Genomic DNA, 22,180 nt, shown 5'->3' on the forward strand with positions numbered 1-22,180 from the left:
TTTTTTGCCACCAAGAACAATAGTTTAAATACCCTTGTTCTTACGTCCCATTGTTGTGTTTATATCTATGGAGATTAGGTTTCCAATTGTAGGATTACTGAGATGAGGACTATGTATATTTTTGCTTTTAATAGATGCTGTCAGATTCCTTTTCCAAACGGCTATAACAGTTCCCATTTTTATAGGCAATATCCCTTTCCCTCCCAGCAGGTGTTCTCTCTCTAAATTTTCCTGTCTGATGGATGAAAATGGCATCTCATTTGATTTACATTTCTCTGAATTTGATGTTTTCCTTTGTTTAGAGGCCATCTCATTTTGTTCTTCTGTGACTTGTTTATTCACATTCTTTATCTTTTCTTTTTGATCATTTTTCCTTATTGGTGTATAGGCTTGCTTTATAGTGTAGATGTCAACTCCTGTCCGTCATCTGCATTGCCAATTTTTTCTAAATCTTTTGACTGTTTATGGGGACTTGTGCCATGCAAAATGTTTCAGTTTTTATATAATCAAATGTATTTCTCTTTTCTTTCGGTTTTCCTAACTTGGTTAAGGTCTTCCCCACCCTAGATTATACATGGGATCTCCTAGGTTTTCTTCTAAGATTTTTGATTTTAAAAAATCATTAATTTACCTGAAATTTATTTTTATATGTGGTATGAGAGAGGAACTGGAGCTGTTTTTTCTTTCAGATGGATAGTCAGTTGTCCATCCCTATATATTAAATAAATTCCCACTAAATTTAAATGTTATCTTTATCATATATCAGCAACCTTACAGTACATGTAGATTTTTTTTTTAACATTTGTCTTTAATCCATCTGGAACTGCATAAAATTTACTAGTTTTTGGAGAAAGCCATTAAGCTTTCCCACCCCAGAATGTAGTTTGTCTTTTCACTTATTCATATTTTACGGCCTTAACTAAGATTTTATAGTTTTCTTCTTCATACATGGCATGTCTTTCTTATTACATTTTTTCCTTAAATATTTATGTTTGTAGCCATTGTGAGTGGAATTTTCCCCTTCATTTTCATTTCTGGATATTAATTGCTAACCTAAAGAAAAGCTGTTAATGTTTGAATGTTTTTCTTGTATCAAACCACCTTGCCTTATTTTCTTATTAATTTGGGTGGTTTTTAAAATTAGAATTTCTGTGTTTTCTAGGTATTCAGTGTTATCAGCAAAAGAAATAGTTTTATCTCTTATAGTCAATGTTTAAACCAGTTATTTCATTTTCTTATTCCATTGGCTGGAACCTCCAAGAGGAATATTAACTAATAATGGTGATATATCCCTTTCTAGTTGCTGATGCTAATTGGAATGGTTTTAATATTTCACCTTTTAGAATGATAATTATTGTGTTTTTGGTTAATAGTTTTTATCATTTATTGTAGTCTTCTGTTAGATGTGGCTGTTATTAGAATGAGCTATTGAGTTTTAGCAAATTTTTTTTTCAGCATCTACTCATAGGATTGTATGGCTCTTAAACATTCTTGTCCAAGGATATATTGAATACATTAGAGTGCATTGTGCTATTGTTTGTTCCTTTGGAATGAGTTTGGAGTAGGCCTGGTTTTTTTTTTTTCCCCTTGCTATTCCATTATGCCTTCTTACATGGTAGAATAATAAACTCCAGATTTTTTGTGTTTAGAATTCGGTTATACTTATATACACTGAATCTAGAGGTGAAATACCCTGTACTGTTTGTGTTCTTTTTTTTTTTTTGCGGTACGCGGGCCTCTCACTGCTGTGGCCTCTCACTGCTGTGGCCTCTCCCGTTTCGGAGCACAGGCTCCAGACGTGCAGGCTTAGCGGCCATGGCTTACGGGCCCAGCCAATCCGCTGCATGTGGGATCTTCCCGGACCGGGGCATTGGCAGGCGGACTCTCAATCACTTCGCCACCAGGGGAGCCCTGTTTTTTGGGGTTTTTTTTAAAAGAATCAATTTAATTTTACTTATTTTTTGTTGCATTGGGTCTTGGTTGCTGCACGCGGGCTTTCTCTAGTTGTGGAGAGCAGGGGCTACTCTTTGTTGCAGTGCATGGGCTTCTCATTGCTGTGGCTTCTCTTGTTGCAGAGCACAGGCTCCAGGTGTGCAGGCTTCAGTAGTTGTGGCACGCGGGCTCAGTAGTTGTGGCTTGTGAGCTCTTGAGCACAGGCTCAGTAGTTGTGGCACACAGGCATAGTTGCTCCACAGCATGTGGGGTCTTCCTCGACCAGGGATCTAACCCATGTCCCCTGCATTGGCAGGCAGATTCTTAACCACTGTGCCACTAGGGAAGTCCCACTGTTTATGTTCTTAAGTGAAAGAGACTCTTGTTTTCTTTTTGTATCATCTTATCAGGTTTTGGTATCAGCTATGTTGGCTTTATAAAACACAAATACATATTTTTTCTGCTCAGAAATAGCTTGAATAACATAGTAATTACCTGCACCTTGAGATTTAGGAGAAATTGCTCATAAAACCATATGGGCCTGCTGTCCGTTTTTTTATAATTAAACATTTTTTTAAAAATTTAATGGTAGGTCTTTAACAACCTCTCAATGTGTTTTTTCCTCATTGACCCAGTCAAGGACTTTTCTTCTGTGATCAGTTTTGGAAATGTGTCATTCATGTTTTGAATTATCAAGTGTACTGTGAAGTTAAATCCGACCAGGGTTTATTTCTCTTTGGCAGCTACGTTTGGGCATCTTTTTTACCCCCTTTGATGGTCTTTAGAACCAAGCCTAAGAATCTAATTGTAACAAAATGTTAAATGTTAGATGGTGGGAGGATAGAGAATATAAAAGTGGCCTTGAGCATCTAGGGGCAGTGGCCTTGTGCTACCATAACCCTCCTTGACAGCATTCTTACTCAGGTTCTTCAACCAAAGTGGCCCAGGCGAGCTTAGTCTTTTTTATACACACTTTTTCTTTGTGTTCCTTTAAACTCCTTGTTATAATCCTGTTAACTAGGATGACCCTCCAAAAGAGGGGGAAAAAAAACACAACACCTAAAACATAAAACAAAAATACAAAATCAGGGGTAATCTGTGTTGAAGGGTAATCATACATTAAAATGGTCCCAGGATTCTGGATTCTCTCAGAATCTTTTTGTTGTTGGTTTTTTGGCCACACTGCGCAGCATGCCAGATCTCAGTTCCCTGAACAGGGATCGAAACTGTGCCCTCTTCAGTGGAAGCTCGGAGTCGTAACCACTGGACTTCCAGGGAGTTCCTCTCAGAATTTTAATATGGCTTTCCCATCTCTGAACACAGCAAGTCATACTCTACTCCTTCCTGAGTACTTCATATTTTTAGGTTGTGGCTTTTTGTTTTGTTTTTAATTTTTCAATGAATACTCCTTTTTTCTCTTGATCATGTGAATATAGATCTATATTATTGCTTTGGAAATACATATATTTTGTTAATACATATTATAATACATATATTACATATAATATGTGTAGTATTTTGTTTAAAGAACAAACCTTAAATATGTTAATGTTTCTGTAAGCATATAGAAATATATGGAAGCTTTTACCTTAGTAAGTGGGTTGCAGGGAGGAAACTATCATTTTTTAATTACACATATCTGTATTACCTACATGTATGACTTCAGTAATTTTAAAAAGGTTCTTTCAGAATAACCTGTCTTAATCTGGTTTCAGCTTTTCATTTCATTCTTGTCTTTAGTATTTGAATGCAATCAGACACTGAAGTCTGGTGCACATTAGAGAAACCAAAATAATTGCCTTTTTTGGGGGGGCAATTATTCATCTTTATTTTCATCTTTCTTTTCGTTTTCTTAACTTTAGGGCCTGTATTCTGATTAGTTTTAATGTTTTCACTGTTTTGATTTCTGTTAATTTTTATAAAGGACAAAATGTAATAAAACTGGTTTTCAGACTTTTTTTATGTTAGTTTCAGATGTATGACATAGTGATTCAATATTTTTGTAGATTATACTCCATTTAAAGTTAGTATAAAGTATTGGCTATATTCCCCATGCTGTACAGTATATCCTTATAGCTTATTTATTTTATACATAGTAGTTTGTACCTCTTAATCCTCTATCCCTATATTGCCCCTCCCCCTCCCCTTTCTCCACTGGTAACCATGAGTTTGTTCTCTATATCTGTGAACCTATTTCAGTTTTATTACATTCTTTCATTTGTTTTATTTTTTAGATTCCACATGTAAGTGGTGACATATAATATTTGTCTTTCTCTGACTTATTTCGCTAAGTATAATACCCTCCAGATTGATCCATGTTGTTACAAATGGCAAAATTTTATTTTTTTTTATGGCTGAGAAATATTTTATTATCTATATAAATATTCATAGCTATATAAATATTCATATATATACACATACTCTATATCTTCTTTACCCATTCATCTGTTGATGGACACTTAGGTTGCTTCCATATCCTGGCTCTTGTAAATAATGCTGCTGTGGACGTTAAGGTGCATGTATCTGTTTGAGTTAGTATTTTCATTTTCTTCGAATATATACTTAGGAGTGGAATTGCTGGATCATATGGTAAAAAACTAAAAATAGTAAACTTATTTTTTAGATGAAATCTTACTTGGATGTCCTAAATGTATAACAGCTTCCTTGGATCTGTAGTTCTCAGAGTATAGTTTAAATATCATGATAATAAAATGTTTAGGTAATAACATAAATAAATACTGATAAAGATGTTGCTACTGCATTAAACTTCTAAACATTAAACTTCTGACAAGCAGGCAGTATCGTACTATAGCTCAAAATGTTTATCACTAATGTATAAACGCCAAATTTAATATAGGAAAAGTATTCAGGGATGTCGGTACCAAAATGTTATTTGCTTAAGAAATTAATACAGAAAATTGTGTGTTTAACCAACTACCAGATTATGTTACAGCCTTAGTATTATTATTAGGAAGGGAACCCTGTTGGTTGGCTGCTCTTAATAAAGGTTTTAAGAGAGTAGTTGGGATTTAAGATAAGTTGACTGCTTTGATTTTTTAAAGTTTGTTACATAAAAATAACTGTAAAAACACCCCATTACATGTTTACATTAATAACGTTTTTATGAAAAATAACTTTTCTAAAACAAAACTTACTTAGTGAGAAGAGTGGCATTGTTTTGCATTTTTACAAATCTCTTTAATGTTTTGCCTAAATATCAATAGAAGTTGGCTGGATTCTGCATTCATACTGTTTCAGTATCACAGCTCGCATAGCCTCAGGAGAACTCATCTGTAAACTTGTGAAATAATGAGAGTAAAAAGGCACATACCAACTTGGTTGATAATGAAAATAGGTGTGACCTCATGGAGTCCCTGAAAGGGCGCCAGTTCTCCATCCATACTTTGCAAGCCACTGCTGTACACTGTTTGTGAGCGGTAGTTGTGAGCTGTAGGATTCCTGGTATGTTGCACATGTTCCATCAACTTTCTTCCTTTGCTTTGTTGCAGAGTCCTTTGGGCAGAATTATCCAGAGGTAAGAGTATTGTATTGTGATTTTAGAAAACGGTAACTCCCTAGCTTTTATGTTTGAGTGGAAACTACGTTTTCATCTTTTTTTTTTTCTTGACAATAGAAGCATTAAATATGATGATCTTTTGCTATAAAAGGGAACTAAATGTTTAATTTTGAGCGGGGGGGAGGTAGATAGGCAATGTTGGCTGGAAATTTCAACATAATGTTGTAAATCTTCCAGTTCATTTCCCTTTAAATTAAAAAAATACTTTTGATTGAAGCAATTTTCACAAACAGTACTATCACCTTCATGTAATTTTTTTTCTGTGTGCTTTTATAGTTTTGATCAGTGTTTTTGCATAGTAATCAACACGTATGGTATAAGTGTGCTTTACATGTAAAAATATTTTGTAATTCTTAGAGTGTGTTTAATGTAGTCATGATTATTTTAAATGGCTTGATATTAATATAAATGTATTTGATTTTCCTAATGTTACACAGGGGTTTTGTTTTATTTTTCTTGGAATAAATTTCAAGAACTATGATTACTTGATCAGTAAGATGACTCTTTTAGTGAGTCCTGTTTTATTTTGCCTAATTGCCTTCCGGAGAATTTGTACGAAGTTATAATAGTAATGCAAGGGATTGGTCACATCTGTTTCTAAAAATTCTCTGTTAGCTTTTATAAATATTTCTCCATTTGGGCTAGTTTAATAGATATGAGAACACACATAGAGATTATTTTGGTATACATCATAATTTAAATTCAAGAGAATTATCATAGATGTTAGAGAAACTTTAAGAAATAATTTGGATACCTGGGTATTGTCTATATTCTTATGTTCATTTTAATCTTTAGGAAGCTGATGGAACTTTGGATTGTATCAGCATGGCCCTGACTTGCACCTTTAACAGGTGGGGCACACTGCTTGCAGTTGGCTGTAATGACGGCCGAATTGTCATCTGGGATTTCTTGACAAGAGGCATTGCTAAAATAATTAGTGCGCACATTCATCCAGTCTGTTCCTTATGGTAAGGAATTTTAAAGTTAATGTATTAAATATGAGTTAAATCGGGGGGATGAACGGTGACTGTGTAGTTGCCAGTCTCATTAGATAAATTTTAATATTTAGAGTTTTAAATATACAGCCATTAGTAACATAATTTCTCATAGTTTATGGAGACCTTGAATCCATGCTGCTTTCAACACCTTTGGGGGAGAAATTCATTGTAATATGGATCTGTATCAGGCTCTGTCTGAGAATATTTCAGTACTGAAATGAGACATTTACAGATTGCAGCTGTAGTATACTTGTGATATTGACCTTTCATTTAGAATAAAAAAATCCTGGTTAGGAGGGCAGCTTGGAAGTCAGTGTCCAGCCTTGTCCATCTTCTTGAATTACAGTAGTTTTAGTGATCACAAACATGCCTGTTCCTTCATTGAATTGTAGTTATTAAGGCTTCGCATCAAATATATTGAGCTGAAATCGGGTATTATATAAATCCCATTGATTTCATTCTTATTCTCAAGGACTATCTGTTTCAGAAAATTTTATTTTGGGGCAGCACTTCTTTTAAATGAACTTGGGACCAAAAACACCTAATCAGATCTAGATTTATTAAACTAACATATTTCCTTTTGTCGAAATATAAGCAGCAGTGGTATTATAAAGCACTGGATTGGGAGGAGGCCTGAATCCCAGTCTAGCTTTGGCCACTAATGAACTGGTGGCTTTGGCCAAAACGTTTCTCTAATATGCAAAATGAGAGAACTGGCCTGTATGATTTCTTAGGTTCTTTCCAGTTCCTTTGCATTTTATTTATTTTTTTATTGTTGTGCTTTTGCAATAAAGATTTAAGTAGATACATACATTTTTATCAGCTTTATTAAGGTACATATAATTCACATGCTATAAAATCCATCCAATTAAAATGTACATTTCATTGTTTTTTATATATTCAGAGTTGTGCGACGATCATCACAATCTAATTATAGAACTATCACTAAAAGTATACATGTATTTTTATTATAAAATAATAATAATTTAGAAAATTATGGAAAATACAGCAAAGTAGAAGATAGAAGACTATCTCCCATAGTCTTACCACTCTGATATTACTACTGTAAATATTTTGATTTGTTACTATATATAATTTTTAAAAAGCATAGGACTTCCCTGGTGGCATGGTGGTTAAGAATCCACCTGCCAATGCAGGGGACACGGGCTCGAGCCCTGGTCTGGGAAGATCCCACATGCCACAGAGCAGCTAAGCCCGTGTGCCACAATTACTGAGCCTGCACTCTAGAGCCTACGAGCCAGAACTCCTGAGCCCATGTGCCACAACTACTAAAGCCCGTGCACTTAGAGCCCATACTCCTCAACAAGAGAAGCCACCACAATGAGAAGCCCACGCACCACAATGAAGAGTAGCCCCCACTTGCGAAACTAGAGAAAGCCTGCACGCAGCAACGAACACCCAACACAGCCAAAAGTAAAAAATATAAATAAATCTTAAAAATTAAATAAAAAGCATAGTTTGTAAGTGTGCTATGTTTTATTTTATATTTTGGTCTTTTTCTGTCTAACACTGTGACCAGACATTTTCCTGCTTGTGTAGCCTTTAAAAACTTTTTTTTTAATGGCTAAATGTCTTCTGATAGATAAACCATAATTTACTTAACCGTTTTTGTTTCTCTGCTACATAATGTTCAGTCAGCATCTTTGCACATAAAGTTTTTCTCTCATACAATCATTTCTTCAGCAAACATTGAACATGAATTATATACCAGATACTGCTTTAGGCATTTACGATTAGGGTTAGGGTTAGGGTTTTGGGGACACAAGTAAGGAGAAATTCTTGATGGGTAGGGGGAGGTACATGTGCATACAGCTACATGTACTAAAGCTTTGTAGGTCCTACATAAGAACTATATTTGAGATTTAGTGGAGGCAATAGTGCAAAGGAGGAAATGATCAATTGTATTGGAGAAGAAGTGTGGTCAGAAAAGGCTTCAAAGATGAGGTAATTTCTGACCTCAGACTTGTAAGATGACTAGGTGATTGCCAGTTGTATTCCAAGCAGAAGGTGCTGTACAGGCAAAAACACATCAGCTTGAAACAAGCATGGTAAAATGGGGAACTGCAGGTAGTTCAGATTAGCTGGATTGTGGTATCAGAGATGTGACATGGCAACAGCCAAGGTAAACAGGTCCTCATGGAGCACATTGTTTGCCACGCTATGAATCTGAGCTTTATCCTGTAGGTACTGTGAAGCCATTAAAAGATTTTAGGAAGGAAAGTGACACGATGAGCTTTTTATTTTAGAAAGATCTCTAGAACAGCGTGTGGGAAAGAGATTGAAGGGGACAGTGAATGAAGATAGGATTGCAGTGGCCTAGGCTAGAGCTGATGAGGATAGGTGCAGTAGGAGTGGAGCTGAATGGTACAGATGTGAGAAATAGTAGAAATAAGAGGTCTTAGGCATTAATTAGATAAGGAGTGTAAGTGAAGTAGAGAAGTTAAGGTGATCCTCAGGTTTCCTGCTTGGATGAAGATGTTAAATGTAAGATTAGAGGGTGATAATGGTGAATTTGAGATCACGGTTGTGTGTCTCCTGTTGTATTTTATTGCAAATAGTTGTTTTATGAGTATCTTCCCTGGAACATGGTAGGTGCTGTGATACATGAACCTTGTCTGCCATTTTACTGTAGCATTATACCTGGTACGTAGTAGGCATTCAGGTACTTGTTGGATGGGTGGGGATATCTTAGTGAAGATGCCCAGTAGGCGTTTGATCTATGTTTGTTCATTAGTGTAGACTTCCAAAAGTATGTTACCGCTAGGTCAAAGGGTTTGAACAATGAGAGATTTTCCCCCTCTCCCCCCAACATTTTAAAACTTTTTATCACAAAACTTGATTATTAAGAACTTTAAAACATTCAAACAATATATGAGTATATAGAGTAAAAAACGAAAGCTCTTTGTCTACTCCTTAAGGTAAGTAGTATTAGAGTATATGGAATATATCTTTCATCTGTAAGATATATCTATCTCCCTCAGCATGTATAAAAATTCACATACACATATACATGTGTATGTTTTTTAAAAAGCGGAGACACACTATACATTTTGTTTTTTAGCTTGCTCTTCCACTTAATATATAGTGGATGTTTTTCTGTGTTGATATATGTGTGTGTGTGTGTACATATGATATATATAGTATTGCTTAGTATGTATGCATCATAATTATTTAACTGTTCCCTAATTTTTGGTATATGTAAGTATACATGAGAGTTATGATCTGTAGTTATATGCATTTTGCATTTTTCTTTGATTCACCCTCATTTAGTATATAACTTTGTGTATTATTTTAATTGTTGTGTAGTATTTGAACATGTTAGGGACTAAGAAAATTTCACCAAAGAGAAGTTTTGGATAGGCATGATAGCTGTCTTCAGCTATTAAAGAACTGACATGTGCAAGACAGAAAAATTGACCTAAGGAGAAGAAGCAGGACTGGTAGGTAGTGAACGGGATTTATAGGGAAACAAATGTTACCTTAGAATAGAGATGAGCTCCCAAGCAAAGGTGCCTGTGGATGGGATGGACTGCCCAGGAAAGAACTTACCAGTGGGACTGGCCCTGCTTCGGCTTGCCGTCTCTTCATAGGGATGCTACAGAAGATATTCAGTCACTGGATAGGGGCCATAGGTAGAATGAAATGATGTTTAAGACTCTAAGATATTAGACTTAGTAAAGACCTGTCTGTATTTTGGAAAGAAACAGTATTGTCAGATGTGAGGATGTATGAGAATCCCTAATTCTTGAATTTACGGAATTTGGAATTGAAGAATATATTGTTAGTTTTAATGGGAAAACCCCTCTTAGTTTCACCTCTGATTATAATTTAATTTTAAAAATAGATTTCCCTCTATTATAACAGAAATACAAGCCTGCTATGAAAGAAAAAGTTATTAAAATGCAGAGGGTTTAAAGGAAAAATAGCTAACATTCTGTTTTATAGTCAGATTGTGCTAAAATGCTTAGGGGAACAGCAACAGAAGCTGTCCCTTGTTTCTTCCCATTCCCAATATCCCAATAATGTCCCATTCCCAGTGTACTTCCATTCTTTTGGTTTGTTTCTCTTGATATTTGTCTTCATATTTCTAAAGTATTTATGCATATTCTTAGTTTGTTAATTTCAAGAACTTATCTGTGACTTTATTACAGTATATGTGAGCTTTATCTCACCCTTTTACCCTCCCATCATCTACTGAAATTGGGTGGACCATTGGCTTTTTTGTTATCAACGCTCAAGTTACAGTATCTGTAGGCATCTTCTTTTTAGATTCTCCAGAAGGATCTTCTAACTGACTGGGAGTGTCCTAGAGGTTGTGGGAGACACAGGCACATGAGTCCTTTGTATGCAGACTTGAGCTTAGTCCCTCCACATTCACTTCCTCAGTTTACTCCTGCCTTCCTCTGCTGTGAGTTACAAGTCTGGGAATACATTTATCTTGTCTCTAATATAATTAATGGTTTTTGAGCACTTACTGTATTGCACTGAGAGTTTTTTATGTATTAATGTTAAGTCTCTCAAGAGTCTGCAGGTAGATACTATTATTTCCATGTTATAAGTGAGGAAATTGAAGCTCAGAAAGGCTGTATAACTTGCCCAAGATCACACAGCTAGAAGGTTGTAATGTCTAGGCTTGAGCATAAATCTGACTGGAGCCTCTGTTCTTAACCATGAACTGTGTTGCGTCCTCTGTGTTCCTCAGCAGCAACTCCTCTTCATTGCAAAATTTGAATAAAGACTGACTTTAGGTTTCTTTTTCTGTTTGTCTCTTCTGTTTTTCATTTCTCTGTTTTCTTTTTTGCCTTTCTGTGGGTTACTTGAACTATTTTTAGAATTCCATTTTGATTTATCTGTGGTATTTTTTATTCTTTTATTTATTTATTTATTTATTTTTGGCTGCACTGGGTCTTTGTTGCTGCTCGCAGGCTTTCTCGAGTTGCGGCGAGTGAGGGCTACTCTTCGTCGCAGAGCACAGGCTCTAGGCATGCGGGCTTCAGTAGTTGTGGCACGCAGGCTCAGTAGTTGTGGCTCGCGGGCTCTAGAGCACAGGCTCAGTAGTTGTGGCGCACAGGCCCAGCTGCTCCGTGGCATGTGGGATCTTCCCAGACCAGGACTCGAACCCACGTCCCCTGCATTGGCAGGCAGGATCTCAACCACTGCTCCACCAGGGAAGCCCCTGTAGTATTTTTTAGTGTATTTCTTTGTATAGCTTTTTAATGGTTGCTAGGTATTACGTGGTATATACATAACCTATCATAGTCTACTGGTGTTGACATTTTACTAGTTTAAGTGAAGTATAGAAACCTTCCCTTTACATCCCTTTACCCTCCCTTGTTTATAGTATAATTGTCTTAAACATTTCCTTTATGTATATTGATACCTATATAACTTATAATTTTGGCTTCAAACATCAAAACTCTAGAAAAAAGTATTTAATTTTTTAAAACCCTTTTCATTATTCTTTCTTCCTGATGTTCTAAGATTCCTTCTTTTATTGTTTCCTTTCTGCTTAGAGAACTTCCTTGAGCTGTTCTTTTAGGGTAGATCTGCTGGTGACAAATGCCTTGATTACCCCTTTGTTCTTGAAAGTTAGTCTCTCTGGATGTAGAATTGGGGATGACTTCTTTTCTTCCAGCACTTGAAAAACTGTCACTTTCTTTGGACCTTCATGGTTTCTGGTGTGAAATCTACTGTCACGTGAATTATTGTTCCCGTAGGTAACGTGTCATTCCTCTTTCTGCTTTCAAGATTTTTTTCTTTGTCTTTAGTTTTCAGAAGGTTGTGTCTTGGAGTGGATTTCTTTGAGCTCATCCTGTTTGAAGTTTGCTTAGCTTCTTGAGGATGTGTGTTTTATATCTTTTGCCAAATTTGGGAAATTTTCAACCATTATTTTTTTTCATGTTTATTGGAGTATAATTGCTTTACAATGTTGTGTTGGTTCCTGCTGTACAACGAAGTGAATCAGCTATATGTATACATATATTCCCATATCCTCTCTCAACCATTATTTCTTCAAATACATTTTTTTTTTTTTTTCAGTATGCGGGCCTCTCACTGTTGTGGCCTCTCCCGTTGCGGAGCACAGGCTCCAGACGCGCAGGCTCAGTGGCCATGGCTCACGGGCCCAGCTGCTCTGCGGCATGTGGGATCTTCCCGGACTGGGGCACGAAGCCGTGCCCCTGCATTGACAGGTGGACTGTCAACCACTGCGCCACCAGGGAAGCCCTCTTCTAAGCCTTACTCTCTTTCTTCTCTCCTTCCAGGACTCTGATGCCATGGATATTAGATATTAGATATTTTGTTATAGTCCCATAGGTCCCTGAGGCTCTGTTAATTTTTTTCATTCCATTTTTTCTCCTATTCAGATTGGGAATTTTTTATTCTGTCTTCCTCTTTTCCATTGGCTGCTGAACCCATATTTCGAGTTTTTTATTTCAGTTTTTATATTTTTCAGTTCTAAAATTCCTATTTGGTTCTTTTCTCTATATTTCTATTTCTTTCCTGAGACTTTTTTTTTTCCATTTGTTTCAAGCATGTTTGTAATTGCTTGTTGAAGCATTTTAATGATGGCTGCATTGCAATCCTTGTCGGGTAATACTAACACCTGTGTCATCTGTGTGTTAGCATCTGTTGGTTGTCCTTTCCTAGTCCTTTGGCTCTTCTGGAGACTTTTTTTGTGTGTGCCTATTGATGCTAATGGGTTGTTGGCATCTCCGTCACCCAGTCCAGGATATATGAGGCAAAAAGAAAATCTAAGGACCTCACTGCTGTGTCATTCCTCATATCCTGTAGTCCCTAGACAGTCTGTCTTCTCTTTACCGTTGTATGTTTGTTTTCTATATAATGTTAGGATGTTTAACTGTACTTAGCAGGAGGAATTAATTCCTTCCTTAATTCTTTTCTTAATTATTTTAAATAACAGATACCTATCTGTACTGGTTCACTTATACTATGATAGTGCTACTTCTGGGACAACTTCAGAAAGCTCAACTACTCCTCCCCCTCCCCCCAAGGGGAAGAAAACCTGCTTTTTGTTAAATCAACACTTAAGGGCCAGCTGATTTTATACTTTTCTAAAATGTTTGAGTCTCCCTTTTTTCACTGAGCCACTTGTACTATTATCTTGAACTGTCAAGAGCTTCTGTTACTAGATATGAAGATGTCATGAAAACATTCTTTTTTATTGCTTAGTTAGGAAAACTTGTTGTGGATTTGAGTAAATGTTTAAAAAATAAAGAAGAAGAAACGTTGGTGACCCATGCAGTTAGGGCAATAAGTGTGACTCATGCTTTTTTATCTATAAGGGTGATATGATATACTTTAACTTAGAATGTGTGCTAAGTTACCCTTTTTCCTTCTCAGCTGGAGTCGAGATGGTCATAAGCTCGTGAGTGCTTCCACTGATAACATAGTGTCACAGTGGGATGTCCTTTCAGGCGACTGCGACCAGAGGTTTCGATTCCCTTCACCCATCTTAAAAGTCCAGTATCATCCGCGAGATCAGTATGTTTAATCTGTGCTATTCTCTCCTGGGGTGGGTCTAATTCTATCTCCAGGCTCATGACAATTTCAGTTTAAGGTTTTAGGATGCAAAAGCCCACATCTCTTCAACCTCTTCTATATAAAATAATCTTTCCAGATTATCTGGATCTAGTGAATAGATTTTAAAGAGACTGTTGTAGTATATAGTTAAAAACTGGCCTATATTAATTAAGGCTTCAGAAATGGGCAAAGGTAGAAATAAGTATAATAACTATTCTTTACCTGGGGTTTTCCTCCAATTTGAATTTCTTTAGTAGGGGAAACGGTTCATTATGAAAACTATATTTAAGAAAAAGAGTTACCCATCATTCTGTTACTGAGATATAACTATTTTCATTTCTCTAGGTTTTCTTTTAGTCAAGTTCTCTTTAAGTATAAAGCTTATTGTATAGTGCTTCATAGCTCACAAAGCATTTGTCTGTTAGATGCACACAAATATGTATTTTTTACATAGTTTTAATTGGTATTTTGCCTTTCACTTTATTTCATACATATTTTATCAGTTTGCTACATCTGCATATTTATTTTTAATAATTACATTTTATCTTGTCAAGGTAAGATCTCATAACTTTACTCAGTCATTTCCCTATTATTAGGAATTTAGAGTTTAGGCTTTTTCACTATTTTAAATATGCTTGGGCTGGGAGAGTTGATGAGGTAGTAGATAGGAATTACAGAAAAGAGCAGAGAGTCAGCCTTCTGATATCATAGCAACAGCCAATGTACTATTCATATTTTTAAACAGGAACAAGGTTCTCGTGTGTCCCATGAAATCTGCTCCTGTCATGTTGACCCTTTCAGATTCCAAACATGTTGTTCTGCCCGTAGACGATGACTCCGATTTGAACGTGGTTGCATCTTTTGATAGGCGAGGAGAATATATCTATACAGGAAATGCAAAAGGCAAGGTAAGCGTAGAAGCTTAGAAGCTGGTGAAATACGCATCAGTCATCCTGTGCATTGGCTCATTTCATGTTTGCTTGTTCTTTCTTTGAAATTTCTTTTGTCCCTTGACTACGCATGCCTCCTGCCTGTGGTAAATATAGCCTATTTTTCTCTCATGCCTTAATAATTTCTGTTCTTTGGATTTAGAGCAGTCAGAGGTTATTTGACCTAGAGAAGGATGGGGGGCCTTTACTGGATGCTAGTAATGAAAGGCCATTACTAAATTATAAAATTTAAAAATCATATCATCAATGGAGTACTGCTGATAAAATGTCTGATATCTTGGTCTGCAAATATTGTATAATTTAGGCTAGCTTAATCTATAGTTTTGTGTACTAAGAAGTTGGATTAGGTGAGCTTTAGGGTCCTTTTCAAGCTTATTAGAGTTTGAGTTCCAGTGCACTTTGATTTTTTTTTTTTTTTTGACTGGGACGTGTGGGCTAGTACAGTTTCATGGCTGCTTTAGAGAGTGGCAGGTTTTTTTTTTTTTATTGTGGTAAAATGCACTTAACGAAATTTACCGTCTTAACCATTCTTAAGTGTACAGTTCAGTGGTGTAAAGTGCATTCACATTGTCGTGCAGTCATCACCATCGTTTATCTCCAGAGCTCTTTTCATCTTGTACTCACCTTGTACTTACTAAATAATAACTTGCTATTTCCTACTCCCTTTCACCCCTTGGAAACTGTCATTCTACTTTCTATCTTTATGAATTTGGCTATTCTAGTACCCGTATAAGTGGACTCATCCAGTATTTGGTTTTTTTGTGATGGGCTTACTTCACTTAGCATAATGTCCTTAAGATTCATTCATGTTGTAGCATGTATCAGAATTTCCTTTCTTTTCAAGTCTGAATAATATTCCATTGTATGTATGTGTCACATTTTGTTTATCTGTTGATGGATACTCGGGTTGCTTCTACTTTTTGACTCTGGATAATGTTAAACATTATCTTTTAACAATAGGTTAAGACAGTGTCCTTTAATTGAAGAGGTAAAAGGCAATAGCAGTTGATCAAGTTGGATACATGGGAATAGAGATAATTTATATTAATATTTTCACCCAGTCTTTGCCCAGTTTCAGAAACAGAAGTCAAATCTAATTACTGTAAGTTATCAGAATACTTATTATTTTTCTCTTTTAAACTTTAGATCTTGGTCCTAAAAACAGATTCTCAGGATCTTGTTGCTTCCTTCAGAGTAACAACTGGAACAAGCAATACCACAGCCATTAAGTCAATAGAGTTTGCTCGGAAGGGCAGGTAAGTGAGACCTGTCTTTTTAGAGACAGTTTTAAAAGTGAGTAGAATGCAAAAATACATTGAGATTCACAGTTTTTGTGTATATTATACTTAATTTTTTTTTAAGTTTACTTAGAAAATAGTTATAGAAACTGTCACTATCTGGTTCTTAAGTTTATAAGATTTACCGCTTTGAGCCAGCAGTCACATCTTATCGGGAGGTTAACAGGCAGTTCCTTTACAGAAAAGATGTGTGAGTGGTCTGTGCATAGAACCAAAATGTCTGGCATATGGCAAGCACTGGGTAAAGGTGAGCTGTTATATTATAATCAGAATTGATATCACAAATTCACATAGTAACTGAATATGCACTTTACTTACATAAAACCTATTTATTTACCCTTTTAATTTCAGATGTTTTTCTGATAAGTTTGATTACCCAGCTAGAAGTAGATTTATGTATCAACAGAAACAAGAAGAAAATAGGTTGTCAGTAAGAGAAGTAGCAGTCATCCTATTTTGTATGGGAACCACCATACATACTTAGAGGACATTCACGTTCAAATTCTCTTGAAGCAAGAGACAGTGAAGTCTGTAAGAAGGTGGTAAAATAACTTGTATTTTAGACAGGTTTCCAACACTCAGTGTTATCACAGTAAAAAAATTGGGCAATCCAGAATGATATATTTAGTTTATTAACTCATTAAGAATATACTGTATATAAAGCAGGCCAGAGGAATGAAGTATTTATATATATTTAACTGTAAGCTTGTGAATTCGGGAAACTGGTTTCAATTTAGAGGTTTTGGATTTTAGTCAAATACTGCTGATTAGTTTGTGCATCTAGGGTTCAGGGATTACACAGGAAGGGAGGTAAAGCGTTTTCTCATTTCACGCTATATTTTGGCTTGGAAGGTGACAAGTAGATATATCAGTAGTCTAGTCTATTACTTAGATTTTCACTCAGTCTCTCCCTGATTTGTTAGTTGTCTTATGGTACTGTTCTGAGTAACTGGTATCCATGGAAAATATTAACAGGAACAGATTCTGACCTCTGGTGTTGATATTTTTTTATCCTTTCTGTAGTTGCTTTTTAATTAACACAGCAGATCGAATAATCAGAGTTTATGATGGTAGAGAAATCTTAACCTGTGGAAGAGATGGAGAGCCTGAACCCATGCAGAAATTGCAGGACTTGGTGAATAGGTATGTATCACAACCTAGAAGAATATGTGCTAATTCATGGCCTGGGGTCAGGTTCCAGTTCTATTTGGGTATTTTCTTTGTCCTTTAGGACCCCATGGAAGAAATGTTGTTTCTCTGGGGATGGGGAATACATAGTCGCAGGGTCAGCCCGGCAGCATGCCCTGTACATCTGGGAGAAGAGTATTGGTAACCTGGTGAAGATTCTCCATGGGACAAGAGGAGAACTCCTCTTGGATGTAGCTGTGAGTAGGATGAGAGGTTGCTGTTGTTACTTATGTAATACAGAAAATCTTGGATTCATCCTTAGAATTGATTTTTCTTTGCTTCATTAAAATTTAGTGGCATCCTGTTCGACCCATCATAGCATCCATTTCTAGTGGAGTGGTATCTATCTGGGCACAAAATCAAGTAGTAAGTATTTTTCTGGTTTAACTGCTTTGAAGCTAGATACCCTTTCCTTTTATCAAAGAACTTTACAAATAGTAAGCCCAAAATTACCTTATATACTTTCTTTTCCATATGATTCTTCTAATTAAATAGTTCAGTGCATCTAGTTTTGCTTTATTTTAATGGTAAGGTCTTGGTCCAAAGTCAATTTACCAGCTCTGTTTTCAGGGAGAAAATCTAGTGTACTTCCTGGTACGTTTTTCTGTTGCTCATCCGAGATAGAGTTTTCTTGTGCTTTTCTTATTTTCAGCTCAGTTAGCGTCTGTTTTACATCTTGATTTTATTTTGAACACCTTTAATTAAATTTGTAATCAGTGTACTCAGAAGAAAACTTAACATTTTACCTCAGAATTACATCTTATAAAGATTAAAGAAGGCAGTTATTTATGAAAGAACTACAGTTAATACCATGGAATGTTTAAGATAGGAAATGCCTTAAGGTAATAAAACTGTAGACACCTAATTTTTATTATCTGCCAAATTTGATCTCAGAATTTTGAGTCTTGTTCATGGTCAGTCCTTTTATTTATATCATTAATGTCTAGGTTACAGACCGCTGCTTTCTCATACAGTTAAGTAGTATGTTTTGTTTGTGGCACAGGAAAATTGGAGTGCATTTGCGCCAGACTTCAAAGAATTGGATGAAAATGTAGAATATGAAGAAAGGGAATCAGAGTTTGATATTGAAGATGAAGATAAGAGTGAGCCTGAACAGACAGGTAATATTTCTCAGTTGCAGGTAGTATATCCCAAAGGAAAAATGATTGTTTTACTCAGTACTCGTTCTTAGTGTTGAAAGTTCATTTCAGCACTTAGTCTAATTTTTTTTCCTAAGCTTACACAGTTTTGACAGTGTTTTTAGAATATTTATTTGTAAGGCATTGACTCAGGGCTTAACATGGGCGTTACTAGGGCACGAGCAGCTCTCTTAACGTTTCACTTTGTATTTCCTGACTAATTGCAGATGATTAAATGAGGATTTGCATGGGGCACCTAACAAAGCCACCCACACACGCTGGGTGCTCAGCTGCTGTTTGGGTATTGTCACTCCTTTGTCAGTAAGATGAAGGTAAAGAGCATGGGCTCTGGAGTCAGACCGCCTTGGGCAGAATACTTATTCTTTAAACCTGAACTTCCTTTTCTGTAAAACAAGGATAACAATAGTACCTGCCTTTTAGGGTTGTGGGGAATAAATGAGATAATTCATGTAAAGGGCTCACTATAGTGTCTAGGCCATAATGAGCATTCAGATGTTCTCTTCTACTATGATTATGATCGTGATCATTGTTATTTTTATCTCTTGGCTTCTGAGCTTCTAGATAGGAAGTTACTTGAGAATAAAGATGTCACTTTATAGCCCCATCGTTGTCTAAGCACAGGGCTTTGCGTCTGGCAGGGGTTTGTGTGTATGAACGCTTAATGTGCCCAGTTGGCACTGTCAGCTTGAGTAATTAATGCCACGGGTCATTGACTGCTGGGCCACTTGATGGTGTCAGGAATCGGGGAATTGGGATTGAAATTAGTTCTCTCCAGCTTGAAAGTGCTGGTCCTCACTTTTGTGATATTAGATAACTTACATGCCTCCTGTGCCTTAGAAAGACCGTCAGGGCTGCAGTATATTCTGGATTGTATTAGTGTTATTGGACTGTGTTGTACGAAGCCTTCCCAAACTTCTGCAGAAGTTCTTTCTCCTTCCCATCTCCTTGGCACATTGCACATACCTTTACTGTAGCACTTACTGTATGGAACTGAAATTATCTGTGTGTATGTGTCTCCCCAGTTAGACTTCTAAAATTTTTACTGAAGAACCGTTCCCAACTTTCTGGGGCATCGCTCTATTCCCAGTGCCTAGCGTGTGGTGGAAATTCAGTAAATATTTGCAGAACGACTAAGTAAAACAAACTGTTTGGTTTTCCTCCTTTGTTTCTCCCGGATTTCAGTTTATGAAAACCATAAGCTATATGTAAAGAGCAGTCTTCTACTTCTTCTCACACCTCTGCTGTGTTTTTGTCCTGCAGGGGCTGATGCTGCAGAGGATGAGGAAGTGGATGTCACCAGTGTGGACCCTATTGCCGCCTTCTGTAGCAGGTGAGCTGCCGCTGAAGGCTGGGCCTGGGGTGCTCCTCCTCCTCAGTCTCTGGTTGTGCTGCTCAGTTCCCCGGCTCTTCCTTCAGGCCCATCTGCCTTTGACCTCAAAGAGATAACTCCTTTGGTGTGCAAGAAATCCCTTCCCTTCTCCCTTGATAGAAAAATCTTAAGAAAGTGAAATAATTTGTTTATGCCGTTTATTTTTACTACTGATTTTATTAATTGTGTTGTCTGATTTCCTTTTTAAAAAGTTTATTTCTTTCTTTATTTTTGGCTGCGTTGGGTCTTCATTGCTGCGCACGGGCTTTCTCTAGTGGCGGCGAGCGGGGGCTACTCTTTGTTGTGGTGCGCGGGCTTCTCACTGCGGTGGCTTCTCTTGTTGCGGAGCATGGGCTCTAGGTGCGTGGGCTTCAGTAGTTGTGGCACGTGGGCTTCAGTAGTTGTGGCTCGCGGGCTTTAGAGCGCAGGCTCAGTAGTTGTGGCGCACGGGCTTAGTTGCTCTGCGGCATGTGGGATCTTCCCGGACCAGTGCTCGAACCTGTGTCCCCTGCATTGGTAGGCGGATTCTTAACCACTGTGCCACCAGGGAAGCCCCTGTCTGATTTCTTTTTATTTGTCTTGGCTTTCTTGAAATTTTAGATCCATACCTGTTGCTTATGGTTAGATGATTCTGCCCTAGAGGAAGGGTTCATGGTTTAAGCAACTTTCTCCTCTTTTTTCCTATCCCTTTTCTGATCCTGTTCCAAATAGTGATGAAGAGCTGGAAGATTCAAAGGCTCTATTATATTTACCCATTGCCCCTGAGGTAGAAGACCCAGAAGAAAATCCTTATGGCCCCCCACCGGATGCAGTCCAAACCTCCTTGATGGACGAAGGGGCTAGTTCAGAGAAGAAGAGACAGTCTTCAACAGATGGGTCCCAGCCACCTAAGAAGAAACCCAAAACAACCAATATTGAACTGCAAGGAGTACCAAATGATGGTAAGAGCCACATTTTCTCTCCCTTGCCTGACAGATGCCACTCTCCAGCACAATCTGGTAATTTCCTGTTTGGGTGATTTTCCCTTAAAGGAATTTTCCCATGAGTCTTTTTTATAGTGCTTTACAACTTTGTAATAATTTCATCTGCTTCACTTCTCTTTTAAAATGGGGAGATTCTGCCCTCAGTACTTTGCCTAAGATGGCATACTTTAAGTCTTCTGACATCTGGCTCAGTTTGTTTTAAATACCCTGCCTCTCCCGCAAGGTTCTCATTAGGTAGTAAAGTACCAGTCAGACTTGGACAACCTTAATTCTTCCTACCTACTTTTACAGTCTGACTCTAGAAGCCTTTTTAATTACATGGTTGAGTCTGGATTCTTACCCTGGTCTGTCACATACCAAAGCCCATTCCCTTTCTGCTCTCACGTGCCAGTGTGCACATGTGCATTCCTGTTGTGGCTTGTGTGATAGAGTATCAGTGTGTCTTTGAGCTGCCTTTTCCATTTAGAGCTGCTGTGGCTTCGTATGAATCACATAGGCCATGTGGCCAAGGAACTACTTCTCATTTAATAGCCACTCTTCTATAGTTTATAATTAATAAACAAAACAAACTTTTCTTCTTGTATTAGTGGACCTGAGATGCAAGAGCAGAATTCTTTGCTCATGGATAGGTGGCACGGCACATGCTCAGTTGGGGTGATGTGTGGATTTCTTTCTTTGCCTATCTGTCCTTTTACAGAAGTCCATCCACTACTGGGTGTGAAGGGGGATGGCAAATCCAAGAAGAAGCAAGCAGGCCGGCCTAAAGGATCAAAAGGTAAAGAGAAAGATTCTCCATTTAAACCGAAACTCTACAAAGGGGACAGAGGTTTACCTCTGGAAGGATCAGCGAAGGGTAAAGTGCAGGCGGAGCTCAGCCAGCCCTTGACAGGTAAGGACACATTGGGAGCACTGTCTGGCTTGCTTCGTGGCCTTGCTTTGTACAGCCCCTGACTCCGTTTAACGGCAGCATTTTTTCCTTCCTTCCCTCCTTTTCCCCAGTGGCAGATATTCTCTGAGTTTTAAACTACTGCCGAGGGCAGGCTAAACCGGATTTGGCTTAATTCAGTGGCTCTTAACCTTGGGTCTTTAACCAGGTTTCAGGGGGATCTCCATTCCCTTGGTCTTATGCAAAATATTTTATGAATATTTTGGGGGGGGGAGA

At 37.3% G+C, this 22,180-nt stretch overlaps 1 protein-coding gene across 2 annotated transcripts in view; it reads left to right on the forward strand.

The window, feature by feature from the left end:
- The window catches only part of RBBP5 (RB binding protein 5, histone lysine methyltransferase complex subunit), a 35,787-nt gene that overhangs the window by 6,343 nt on the left and 7,264 nt on the right, over positions 1-22,180 (forward strand). The window contains exons 2-13 of one of the 2 annotated variants that reach the window (XM_024751034.1): positions 5,442-5,467; positions 6,305-6,477; positions 13,891-14,031; positions 14,816-14,978; positions 16,167-16,276; positions 17,342-17,461; positions 17,550-17,703; positions 17,801-17,872; positions 18,510-18,627; positions 19,927-19,996; positions 20,747-20,976; positions 21,716-21,907. In XM_024751034.1, the coding sequence (XP_024606802.1) occupies positions 5,442-5,467; positions 6,305-6,477; positions 13,891-14,031; positions 14,816-14,978; positions 16,167-16,276; positions 17,342-17,461; positions 17,550-17,703; positions 17,801-17,872; positions 18,510-18,627; positions 19,927-19,996; positions 20,747-20,976; positions 21,716-21,907 (1,569 nt within the window). The remainder of the gene's footprint in view (positions 1-5,441; positions 5,468-6,304; positions 6,478-13,890; positions 14,032-14,815; positions 14,979-16,166; positions 16,277-17,341; positions 17,462-17,549; positions 17,704-17,800; positions 17,873-18,509; positions 18,628-19,926; positions 19,997-20,746; positions 20,977-21,715; positions 21,908-22,180) is intronic. The other variant, XM_024751035.1, reaches the window with a different exon arrangement.

This window comes from Neophocaena asiaeorientalis, unplaced genomic scaffold (genome assembly GCF_003031525.2).
Source record: "Neophocaena asiaeorientalis asiaeorientalis breed wild unplaced genomic scaffold, Neophocaena_asiaeorientalis_V1.1 scaffold67, whole genome shotgun sequence".
In the NCBI taxonomy this organism is placed as follows: Eukaryota; Metazoa; Chordata; class Mammalia; order Artiodactyla; family Phocoenidae; genus Neophocaena; species Neophocaena asiaeorientalis.